Below are 11,465 nucleotides of genomic sequence, written 5' to 3' on the forward strand. Positions count from 1 at the left end.
GGGGTCACGGTCACGGTCACGGCCGGGCGGCCCCTGGCGGAGGAGCGGCGGGACGCGCAGGCGCACAGCAGCAGCCGCCCGGTGGCCCTCAGTGCGCATGCGCCCGCCCCGTCTTCCGCTTCCGGCTGTGCCGGCGCGGCGCGCACCGGGCGGTGCAGGCGGGACGGGGCCCGGGGTCAGAGGGCAAAGGTTAGCGGGGGGCTGGGAGAGCGGCAGGAGGGGTGGGTTGAGGGGTGAAAGGGCAGTGGGTGGGGCAGGGCTGGGGTCAGAGGGCGGCAGGGGTGCAGGGCTGGGGTCAAAGGGCAGCGGGTGGGGTGAGGGGTCAAGGGGCACTGGGGGCTGGGGTGCGGGGTCAGCGGTGACAGGTTGAGGGGTCGAAGAGCAGCCAGACAGATGGGGTGGGGGTCAAAGGGCAGCAGGAGGGGTGGGGGGCGACAAAGAGCACTGGGGGGCTGGGCTGTGGGGTCAAAAGGTGGCTGGGGGTGAAAGGGCACTGGGGGGCTGGGGCAGGGGTCAGATGGCACTGGGGGTGGGGGGTCAAAGGGCACTGGGAGGCTGGGCTGTGGGGTCAAAGGGTGACTGGTGGTCAAAGGTGACCAGGGGCTGGGGGTCAAAAGGGACAGCTCCCCCTCACGGCTCCGTTTGCAGCCCCGCCATGTTCCGGGCCCTGCTGCCCACCCGCCGCCTGCCCCGCCCGCTGCCCTGCCCACTGCCCCGCCCGCCTGTCCCCGCCCCCCAGCGCAGCCTGCAGGTGCCGGGGGGGACATCGGGGGGCAGGGGGCTGCCCCTGGGGCAGCGTCTGGTGGTGGTGGGCGCGGTGGGGGCGACGGTGGGGGCGGCGTGGCTGTACCTGCGGGAGGAGAAGGCGCGGCGGCAGCGGGCGCGGCGGCAGGCGGAGCTGCGGGAGCTGGCCCTGGGCCAGGGCGACTTCCAGCTGCTGGACCAGGCCGGGCGGCAGCGGTGCAAGGCCGACTTCCGCGGGCAGTGGGTGCTGCTCTACTTCGGCTTCACCCACTGTCCCGACGTGTGCCCGGAGGAGCTGGCAAAGCTGAGCCGTGCCGTGGCCCTGCTGGAGCGCGAGCCTGGCCTGCCTCCCCTCCAGCCCCTCTTCATCACCGTCGACCCCGAGCGTGACGACGTGGAGGCCGTGGGCCGCTACGTCCGTGACTTCCACCCACGCCTGCTGGGGCTCACCGGCACCCCCGAGGAGGTGCGGGCCGCCAGCCGTGCCTACCGCGTCTACGCCAGCGCCGGCCCCAAGGACGAGGACGGCGACTACATCGTGGACCACACCGTCCTCATCTACCTCCTGGCCCCCGACGGCCTCTTCCTCGACTACTACGGCCGCAGCAAGACAGACGCCCAGATTGCCCAGAGCGTCCGCCGCCACATGGAGACCTACGAGCCACTCCTCAACTGAAGGCAATAAAGGCGCCCACACCCCTGAAAACTGCCTCCTGCACCCTCCCAACACGGCTCCCCGCCACCACAGAGCCTTTACTGGAGTCAGAGTTTAATTCTCAGGGTTCTGGGGGGCTGGGGAAGGGGATACCTGGGAGGTTTCCCCCGCTGAGGAGCAGGCGGAGGGGAGCTGGAAGGCGCGGAAGCGATCCTGCGCCCGCTCATGGGTGAGGAGCCGCAGCCGTGCCGTGTCCAGCCCTGTGTCCAGCCCCGGGCTCTGTGCCAGCTCCACCATGTAGTCGTTGGCCTAGGGAGAAGGAGGGGAGTGGTGGGTGGGCTGCAGGGAGGGGCCCGGCCGAGCTGGGGTGCCCCTGGTGCCCCCCTGCCTGTGCTTACCAGTTGGAGGGAGGCCAGCATGTAGCGGCACACCTCGAAGGGGGGCTGCCCTGCCACCAGGCTGGCGAAGGAGTGCCATTCCCCCAGGCGCCCGCAGCTGCTCACCAGCATGTCCCCATAGCTGTGGATGTCGAAGGGGGCTCGCTCCTCCTGCAGGGGCAGAGAGGGGGGCTCAGCCATGGGGAGAGGGGGGCTGCCGCCGGCCCCCCAAGCCCGGTCCCTGCCTGCTCCTGCAGCAGTGGCCCCATCTGCTCCTCCCAGCGGCGGATGTGCTGGGACAGCGCCGTCTCCTGCATGTACTTCTGGGAGTTGGCGATGAACAGCTCCTGGGGGGAGAGGGGAGAGGAAAGAGGGGAGCAGAGGCACCCAGACCTCCCGCCACCTCCCTCTCCTCGTGCCCACCCCAGGCCACAGCCCCCAGCCCCACACCGCCACCCCGAGGGGCACCTACCACATTCCTGCGCACCAGCTCCTCATAGCCCAGTGAGTCCAGGTCATGGGGGTCTGTGGGGAGGGCAGAGCGTCACCAGTGGTGACACCACACCATCCCGCTGTGCAGGACAGGGGACGTGCCCGAGGACGGACAGATGGACATATGGGGGTGTTTGGGGTGGGGGGCAGCAGGTCACTGAGGCTGTAGGGTTTGCCCACTCCACCGCCAGAGCTCACTCACCTGTGGCTCTTTCACCCAGCTCCTCCTGGACCTCAGGCTGTATGTCCTCATGCTCCACGAAATCATCTACTGGGAAGGGAAACCTGCTCAGTGCCCCCCAGGACCCACCAGCCCCAGCTCACCCAGGGCCACCAGCCCCTCCATGGTGGGAGGGGACCCCCAGCTGGGGGACAGGGCGGGCTGAGGTACAGAAGTACCTGCTCCTTCATAGCAGTCAGCCCCGCGTTCCTCCTCCAGCAGATCCAGCTCCTCTTCGCACGGCAGTGGCGCCGGCAGCGTCCGCAGCGGACCCTGGTAGGGAACAGGCCTGAGTCCCCCTGCTCCAGGGTGCCCCCGCTGCCGCCCCTGCACGAGGGCAGGTGGGGGTCCCGGTGGGCCCAGCTCCCCCTGGCCCTGCCTGGGGCCATGCCCGCTCACCGCCTGGCCCTGCAACTTCCTCTGCGCCGCCATCCGCTCCTTCAGCTGCTTCCAGTACAGCACCTCCAGATCTGCAGAGAGAGGGTGTGCCAGGCCCAGGGGGTGCTCCCCTTTGGCCCCTCCACCACCACCACCCCCCCGCCTTCGAGTGCCTGCCCTTCCCCCTCATAAAATAGAATCATGTAATGCCCTGAGCTGGGAGGGACCCACAAGGACCATCGAGCCCAGCTCCTGTCCCTGCACAGGACACCCCCAATTCACACCGTGTCTCTGAGGGCCTTGTCCAAGTGCTTCTGGAACATCGCCGGGCTGGTGCCGTGATGCCTCCCTGGGGAGCCTGTTCCAGGGCTCCACCACCCTCGGGGGGAAGAACCTTTCCCTAATGCCCAGCCTAACCCTCCCCTGGCACATCTCCCTGCCGTCCCCTCGGGTCCCATCACTGGTCACCAGAGAGCAGAGACCAGCCCTGCCCCTCCTCCTGCCCGAGGGAGGGAGCTGCAGAGCGCCATGAGGGCTGCCCTCGGCCTCCTCTGCTCCAGCTGAACAGACCAAGGGACTCCAGCCGCTCCTCGTACGGTTTCCCCTCTAAACCCTTCAACAACTTTTTGGCCCTTCTCTGGACATTCTCCAGTAGCTTTATACCCTTCATGTCCTGTGGCGCCCAAAGTCACCCTCCTGCAATTCCTCAGATAGGACATCCTTCTCCAGCCCCGACCCTGCTGCTGCCACCCGTGCCCCTGCCCCGCACTCCCCCAGCACAGCCCTGCCGCAGGGAGCCCTTTCCCTCCTGGGTAGTTGCCTCCATCCCAGCTCCCCGGTGAGACACCCTGCTGTTTTCCAGCCCAAAGCCCCTCAGGGAGGCCTTGCAGCATGGAGCACGGCAGCACCGCGGTGCCGGGGCAGCACCTTTGCCTCTGCTCAGCCCCAGTTACCGAGGGGCAGTGAGAGCTGCAGGCTGGGAGCAAAACGGCACCTCTCCAACATGCCCTGCTCACCTGCAAATGTCGGCCCTTTCCTCTTGGGTTTCCTGCTGTCGGGAACGTTGTTGTCTAGGGGAACCAGAGAGGATCCAAGTCAGGAGTGGTCAAAGGTGCCAACCCCACAAACACTCCCCAGGAAGCTGGCAGGGAGAACAGGCGTGTGAGGGCTGGTGGTGCCAGGCACCCCCTGGTGACAGCACCGCCAACCACTTCCACTACCCTCGCGGTGTGCGACAAGCCAGTTGTCACCTCCAGAGCCACCACCTTCCCCCAGAGGCGTCCCAGCCATGTCGGGAAGAGCCACCAAGAGCTGCAGCCCCCAGGCCTTTGGAGAGGGAGTGAGGGGCTTGGCACAGCATAGAGGACACCTCAGAGGCATGGAAGTGGGGGGACCTGCGCTCCAACCCACCGCAGTATGACACCCCCCCTTATATTTAGGCCACTGTTACTCAACTCTCGCCCTGCACCAGCTGTAAACATGTCCTGCCAATGCCCTGCTGAGGTGGAGCCCCGGGCAGCTGCTTCTGCCTCGGGTCAACTGCCCCTTTCTCCTCAGTGCCTCAGTTAGGGTACAAGCCCGGGTGAGGAGGTCCTGGGCCAGCGAGGGTGATTTGCATCCCACTCAGCAAACGGGATGGAGTTGCCTGGGCAGCTCCAGCAAGGCCGAGACCAGAGCAGAGACACCGGCTGCAGGACCGAAGCCGCAGCTGAACAGGGCCAGCCAAGACTGGAGTGCCCATGGTGGAGGGGTTTGGGTGAGGCAGAGGAGGGTCCTGCCAAGAGACTGGCCGGATCATGGCCAGACCCTGCAGGAAACGCCATGGCTACGATACTCACAGGCTGCAGAGAACCATTTCATGAAGTCCTGGAGCTTCCTCGATCCCTTCCTCTTCCGCTTGCCACCAACCACGTCGTCCAGGCCGTGCGGCACCAGGAAGGGCCTCCCTGGAGGCAGGCAGAGATCAGCAGCCCTGCAGCAGGTGCCACAGGGAGAGTCCCGTGCCCCTGCTCCAGGCACGGCCCAGCCACCCCCCAGGGCCCAGGACGGGGCAGCTGCCCCTCTCCCAGGCCTCTCTGCCCATCACGAGGCTGGGAAAGGCCCACTGTAGCTCTGGGGACACTGAAGGACAAGCGGCTGGAAAGCCAAGCCTTGCTGCCCCTGCGCAGCCAGGCCCCGACCTGTCCAGGGCAAATCAGAACCCAGGAGCCGCCCCTCTTCCCCAGCTCCACCTCAAATACCTTTCTTAAACGGTTTGTCCTCAGAGTCACCGAAGGGGTCGAGGCTTTGCCATGGATCCAGCATCTCCTGGGGGAGGAGTGAGCACAGATGGAGGCGGCAAAGCTCTGGGCCACTCTGCTCCCGGATGAGTTCTGTGGCACCCCAGGGTGGGCGCACAGGAGCCACCCGGCTCGGCGGGTGACCCCACTGTTGGCATGAGCATGGCAGGGAGGGCAGGGGTGTCCCCCGCAGACTCAGAGCGGCTGCCCAGCTCTGGGCCTCCCTACCTTGATGTGGGCTTTGGGTTCCTCAGCAGGGGCTCGCTCCCGCAGCATGTACCCCTTCGGCCGGGGCGCATTCTGGCAGACACAGAACGAGCCGGTGAGCTTCCCGCAGCACCAGGCAGCACAGCAGGGGCAGCCGGGTGCCGGGATAGGAGCAGGACGGTGGCACTGCCCCCACAAGCCCCTGCCCATGCCTACCCTCTGCGCCTCGATGTGTTCATTAGCAACTGGAGCCATTTCCACGTCGTCCCCTCTGCTGTTGTCATCGTCTGGCCCTGCAGCACCCAGCAGGGGAGATAAATGGTCAAACACCGCAGAGCCCCTAGGATTCCCCATTTCCACCCCATCTGCCATGGTGTTCCCCAGGGAGCTTCACTTGCCACGGCCAAGGGGCTAGTGAAGCTGCCGGGAAGACCAGACTGCCGCGATACAGCGGAGGACAGGAGCGCCCCACGCAGCAGCAGCCACTTGAACACACACAGCTCTGCCCGGCCCAGCCAGACACACAGGTGGCAAGGACAAACAGCCAGGTCTCCCCTCAGCCTGCCAGCCACGCGCATCTCACCTCCGTCTTCAGAGAAGCTCAGCGCCTGGATGGGAGCCCCACCAATGCTCACACTCTCCCTCGGGCTGCCGAGGACGCAGGACGGCACTCCTGCTGAGGCAACAGCAGCAAGAAGTCACCAGCCACCCCAGCCGGGCCCCCGCACCGCCGCTGCCCGCTGCAGCCCCAGCTGCCAGCGCTGCCCCTTTCCGCCGGCCCCAGCGAGGCTGACAGCCGCAGGCAGCCGCCCCACACAGCCAGGGAGTGGGCAGGGGGCAGCGGCCGGTGTCAGCACCCTGCCCTCACCCAGCAGCCGACTGTCTCTGGCAGCCAGGGGCCCTGCCACCCTGGGAGGCGATCTGCGCCCCAAGCCCCCCGTACCTGCCGCTCTGCTGGGGCTCCTCTCACACTGCCGCTGCTGCAGGCAGGTGGGGGAGAGGCCTGCCAGCTCCAGCAGGAAAGCTCCAGTGGCATGAGGGGTGCAGGTGTTCATACGAAAATCCTTCCGGCTTCCGAGCATCTCCCCTTTCCGGCTGAGGGCAAAGACCCGTCAGGGGACCCCAAGACCAGGCTCTGCCCTGTCCTGCTGGGAGCCCAGGGAGGGGGGCACTGGCCTGCCTCAGGGGGAGCCCTGCAGTGGTGTCCCCAAAACCAAAGCCCCCCTGCTCCAGGGGGGATCAGCCCCAGCTATTCTCAGTTCTGCCGGCCCAGCACAGTCCCGCTGGGTTTCCCAGCTCATCCCTGGCTTGTCCCTCACCTGGGGACCCTCCTGCCCTGCCTTCACCAGAAGACTCCACGCCCCACAGCTCTCCGGATCCGGTGGGATTATTCTACCTTCCAGTTTGAACTGGGAAATCACTACTTCCTGGGATAAGGCACAGGGAAAGCCTGATCCTGCTACAGTAATGGCAGGGGCCCAGCTAAACCTGCAGGGGTGGCTGAGGGGCACAGCGAGGGGGGCTGTCACCTAAACAGAGGGTTGTCTCTCTTCTCGGCCTCTTCCAGGGGGACCAAAGACATCGGAGTCAAGGGAACAATGTTCACAGCCTGCAAAGGCAAGGCAGCATGAGGGTGGCAGGGCAGGATGGACCCCAGGGAAGGCGCCTGGCATGGCACAGCGCTGCCTGAGCAGCACTGCCCCCACAGAGCCTGTGGGATTCATCCCGGGAAACCCCGACGCAGAGTGGGACGGAAAAGGAGAACGCCATCTCTTACGTTGGGCTGATGTTCCTTCTTCATGTCCACGCTCGCCTGGCTGCTGTCCTCGATGTCGTCCAGGGAGAGGAACTGCAGAGAGACCCCCACCAGTGGTCACGCCGGCTTGGCCTGCCGGGCCGCACCGCCACTGAGAGGCCCCAACCAGAGCTGGGGGGCGGACACGGGGCACTCCCACGGCGCCAGGACAGACCCAGCGGCAGAGGCAGCGGAGCTGCAGCTTTTGCCAGCAGCTGAAACCAGCTCTGGCCACACACACAAGCCACCGAGCGCTCTGCTCCCCACGCCGGGGCCCCTCTCACCTCCTCCTTCTCCTCAGCCCCAAAGGTCGCGTCGGCGTCTTTGCCATCAGGCCCCACGGAGCTGGGCTGTTTTTCCCGCCTGAGTCAGGGAGCAAAACACACGGTCAGGATCCACGTGGGGCAGCAGCGAAGGGCTGGAGGCGAAGCAGCAGCAGGTCCCCTCCAACCCCGCTGCGGCGTCTCTAAGCGGGAGCACGGAGAGGCGACGATGTGACCGTCAGCACCGCTGGCCAGCCGTGCTGTCAGCACGCTCCCCTGGCAAGAGCGAGGTAACACGCTCTTGGTGCTCCTCTGCGCCTGCCCAGGAAGGCGGTGGGGGCTGAAAAGGAACTGGGGTTTGTGGGAAGGGGGATCCAGCCAGCCCCACAAATCCTATCTGGAGCAAAAACATCCTGCAGTTCCAGCTGAGAGGCTGTTACAGAAAGAGGAGGGAATGTTTCACTTCAATCCCACAGCACAGACTAAAATTGTCAGAGAGTTTCGGAAACCTCCGCAGCAGCCAGAGGTTGCTCCAGCCCAAGCAGAGGATCTTCCCAGTCCTCTGCCTTGACCTTCCCAAAGAAAAAGCGGTATTTCCTAGGAGTGGAGTTCACGGCTGGGCAAAGCGAGGCAGGACCGTCACTTCAGGAAGCTTATTTGCGTGGTTGGAGCCAAGCGTCACTTTGGAGCGAGGTGCAGCACAAAAACCTCCTCTCTCCCCAAATCCCCAGCCTGAGCACAGATGGGAGGGTGCTGTTAGCTGACCTCTCCTCAGCGGAGAGCATATTTAGAGGTGGCGCCGGGCGGCAGCCAGCAAGTTACACAAAGCAGCTTGAGAACTGCAGCCGCAAGGGCAGAGCCCCGCTTCCAGCAGTATGGGGGAAAACAAATCACAGGCTGCTTTGCCACACAGGACAGTTTCTTGCCCACTAAGATTTACGCTGCGGGACACTGGGCGCTGCCTCCTCCTTACACAACAGCAAAGGCAGAAAACCGCAGGATGATGCCACTGGGGGAGTGTGTGGGGATGAGCGTCGCCCCGGGCCTTCTGGGCAGAAGCAAGTCCCACCATGGGGCTTTCCTGCAGCCACAAAAGTCCTTCTGCTTCAAAGAACTTTTTACAGGGCTCGAGACTGACTGACTGCGACAGGTTTTCTCCAGCTCAGAGCTGAGGCGGGATCACAGGCCTTCCCACAGGCTCTCGCTGTGGGTGGGGCAAGCCCCAGCCTCATCCCCAAAAGAGGGCACAGAGCTCACACGCTCTCGAGGCAGGAGCTGCCAAACCTCTGCCGGAACGCTTTCCCCGCTGCCTGGGGAAGGGCTCGGGCCTTACTGCAACGCAGAGGGCGAGAGCAGCGAGGCAGAAGCGCACGGCAGTGCGTTCTGCCAAGGCAGCAAAGGCGCGCTGGAAGGCGGCAGCCCTGATCCTGGCAAAGCTGCCTCACCAGGGCAGGGACTCCACTTACTTTTTATTGGAGATGAGGTCGAGCGTCTGGTAGACCAGTGAGTAGAGATACTCCACCTGCAAGACAGGGACCAGCCTCTTGGAGAAGGAGAAAGCAGCTCCCAGAAAAGCTACTCCGGCTGATGCCAGGATGAACCACCGCCCTCCCCTTATCTTCAGGCAGCAAGAGCTTGATTCCTTGATAATCTCGTTCTTTTCACTGAGCCATTCTCAGGCCAGATTTGGGGAATCAGAGTTTTCGTATTCTGCCCTCTAGAGGAGAAAAGTGCTGAACAGCAAAATTCTTGCTCCTTCCCAGGCTGCCAAGCCCAACACGGATAAAGTGATTGAATTTGAGAATTGTCAATCTCTATCCTTTCCTATCTGTGAGTCATTATTATGCTCAAGCCTTTCAGAACCCATTCCCCAGAGCAGCCCCCGTGGAGCTCAGCCTCAGGACCACCAGTTGAGGGACTGCTGAACGGGTAGGGCGACCGGACCAGGGCCAGGATGCAGCAGTCGCCGCTGGCTTCCTCACCTTCCTACTGTAGATGCAGGCAGAGCCCTGGATCAGCAGGGCCGCTTCTGCAAAGTTCATGGTGGTTTTGCCATTGTCAAAGGAAATGCAGATTTGATCCAGCTGTGAAACATGCAAAAGGAAGAAAACGAAACACTGATTCGCAGGCTGGATTTGAGGGTAGCACAGCGAGAGGGGAGAGGCAAGAGTGCAACAGGGGGCTACAGGAGTGCAGGCAGGGCCAAAGGGCATCACCCCAACCTCCCCAACCCAGCGCAGGGGACACAGGGCCCCCCCTTACCTCCTCCAAGTACTCCCCAAGCTGGCTGGCCACATCCACCTCCCAGTTCTTGGTGAGGTCGCGGATGGGCTGCAGGAGGTGCACAAAGCGTGACTCCACGTCCTCCATGGTGGCAGCTCCCTGACTGCTCAGCGGCCAGGCAGACCTCGGCGTCGTTTAAACAGGCTTAAACCACCTGTTTCTCACTGGATGATCCTGCAGGTGACATCTGAGGGTGGCAGGTCACCTAGGGCTGTGCACTGCTGACATCTTGCAATAGCCAGTTAGCGTAGAAACCTACAGTCAACCACACCACAACAGAAACACAAATTTTCGGTAAACATAGAATCATTAAGGTTGGAAAAGACCCTTAAGACCATCAAGTCCAACCGCCAACCCAACACTACCAGGCCTCATAAACCATGTCACCAAGTGCCACGTCTACATGGTGTTTGAATGCCCCCAGGAATGGTGACTGCCCCACCTCTCTGGGCAGCCTGTGCCAGTGCTTGACAACCCTTTTGGTGAAGGAATTTTTTCCTAATCTCCAACCTAAACCTCCCCTGACGCAGCTTGAGGCCGTTTCCTCTCGTCCCATCACCGGTGACTTGGGAGCAGAGACCAGCCCCCCCCTCACTCCAGCCCCTCTCAGGCAGCTGCAGAGAGCGAGAAGGGCTCCCCTCAGCCCCCCCTTCTCCAGGCTAAACCCCCCCAGCCCCCTCAGCCGCCCCCCAGCACACTTGTGCTCCAGACCCTGCCCCAGCCCCGCTGCCCTTCTCTGGACACACTCCAGCCCCTCCAGGCCCTTCTTGTCCCGAGGGGCCCAAACCTGAGCCCAGCATTCGAGGTGGGGCCTCCCCAGGGCCGAGCACAGGGGCCCCATCCCTGCCCGGCTCCTGCTGGCCACACCAGCGCTGACACAAGCCCGGGGGCTGGTGGCCTCCTTGGCCACCCGGGCACTGCTGGCTCATGCCCAGCCGGCTGTCAGCCAGCACCCCCAGGGCCTTCTCCGCCGGGCACTTCCCAGCCCCTCTGCCCCAGGCCTGGGGCGCTGCCTGGGGTCGGTGTGACCCAAGGGCAGGACCCGGCACTGGGCCTTGTTAAACCTCACCCAGCTGAGCTCGGCCCATCGATCCAGCCTGCCCAGGTCCCTCTGCAGAGCCTTCCTGCCCTCCAGCAGATCAACACTCCCGCCCAGCTTGGTGTCATCTGCAAACTCACCGAGGGCGCACGCAGTCCCTCTATCCAGATCATTGATAAAGACATTAAACAAGACTGGCCCCAACACTGAGCCCTGGGGAACCCTGCTTGCGACCAGCCACTAGCTGGGCTTAGCTCCGATCACCCCAACTCTCTGGGCTCGGCCACCAGCCAGTGTTTTACCCAGCAAAGAGCACACCCGCCTAAGCCATGAGCCTCTGCCTTCTGCAGGAGGATACTGTGGGAAGACAGTGTCAAAGGCTTCGCTAAAGTCCAGGACTTTATGGACTAATATCCAATCTAAACCTCCCCCGGTGCACCTTGAGGACGTTTCCTCTCGTCCTGTCGCTTGTTACTGGGAGAAGAGACCGACCTGCCTTCAGGCAGCTGTGGAGAGGGATGAGGTCTCCCCTCAGCTTCACAGGAGAGCACAACGCCAGCGGGCTGGCACCTGGCAGCCGGGGCTCCGGGACCGGGCGGGGCCCAGTCCGATCCCGATCCCCCTCCCCTGACGCCGACCCCGACCCCGACCCCCCGTCCCCGCTCACCGGGCACCGCCGCCATTTTGTGCTTCCCGCCCGAGGTGACGCGCGGGGCGGGGCGGGGCGGGGCGC

The 11,465-nt window shown here is 64.2% G+C and overlaps 2 protein-coding genes across 4 annotated transcripts; one reads left to right on the forward strand and one right to left on the reverse strand.

Annotated features, from left to right (window-relative positions):
* Positions 1 to 22: 22 nt before the first annotated feature.
* On the forward strand, positions 23 to 1,450 carry LOC135311558 (protein SCO2 homolog, mitochondrial). The gene is made up of 2 exons (XM_064441252.1): positions 23 to 189; positions 649 to 1,450. Exons 1-2 carry the CDS (start codon positions 98 to 100, stop codon positions 1,418 to 1,420), a joined length of 864 nt encoding a protein of 287 aa, XP_064297322.1. The 5' UTR covers positions 23 to 97; the 3' UTR covers positions 1,421 to 1,450.
* A 46-nt stretch (positions 1,451 to 1,496) lies between these two features.
* NCAPH2 (non-SMC condensin II complex subunit H2) lies at positions 1,497 to 11,459 on the reverse strand. 3 transcript variants are annotated; one of them, XM_064441196.1, is made up of 21 exons: positions 11,400 to 11,459; positions 9,673 to 9,948; positions 9,393 to 9,494; positions 8,877 to 8,932; positions 7,432 to 7,510; positions 7,130 to 7,201; positions 6,882 to 6,961; positions 6,296 to 6,447; positions 5,936 to 6,028; positions 5,569 to 5,645; positions 5,374 to 5,445; positions 5,107 to 5,173; positions 4,705 to 4,812; positions 3,883 to 3,936; positions 2,888 to 2,958; positions 2,668 to 2,761; positions 2,471 to 2,539; positions 2,249 to 2,301; positions 2,022 to 2,123; positions 1,798 to 1,947; positions 1,497 to 1,708 (listed from the first exon to the last, which is right to left on the reverse strand). In XM_064441196.1, exons 2-21 carry the CDS (start codon positions 9,778 to 9,780, stop codon positions 1,514 to 1,516), a joined length of 1,854 nt encoding a protein of 617 aa, XP_064297266.1. In that variant the 5' UTR covers positions 9,781 to 9,948; positions 11,400 to 11,459; the 3' UTR covers positions 1,497 to 1,513. The 3 variants fall into 3 exon arrangements, 1 of the variants encoding a protein (XP_064297266.1); XR_010371197.1 differs by having other exon boundaries at positions 1,615 to 1,708; positions 1,798 to 2,123; positions 5,936 to 6,025; XR_010371198.1 differs by having other exon boundaries at positions 1,615 to 1,708; positions 1,798 to 2,123; positions 2,471 to 2,536.
* Positions 11,460 to 11,465: the final 6 nt, after the last annotated feature.

Source organism: Phalacrocorax carbo, chromosome 1 (assembly GCF_963921805.1).
Source record: "Phalacrocorax carbo chromosome 1, bPhaCar2.1, whole genome shotgun sequence".
Lineage (NCBI taxonomy): Eukaryota > Metazoa > Chordata > Aves > Suliformes > Phalacrocoracidae > Phalacrocorax > Phalacrocorax carbo.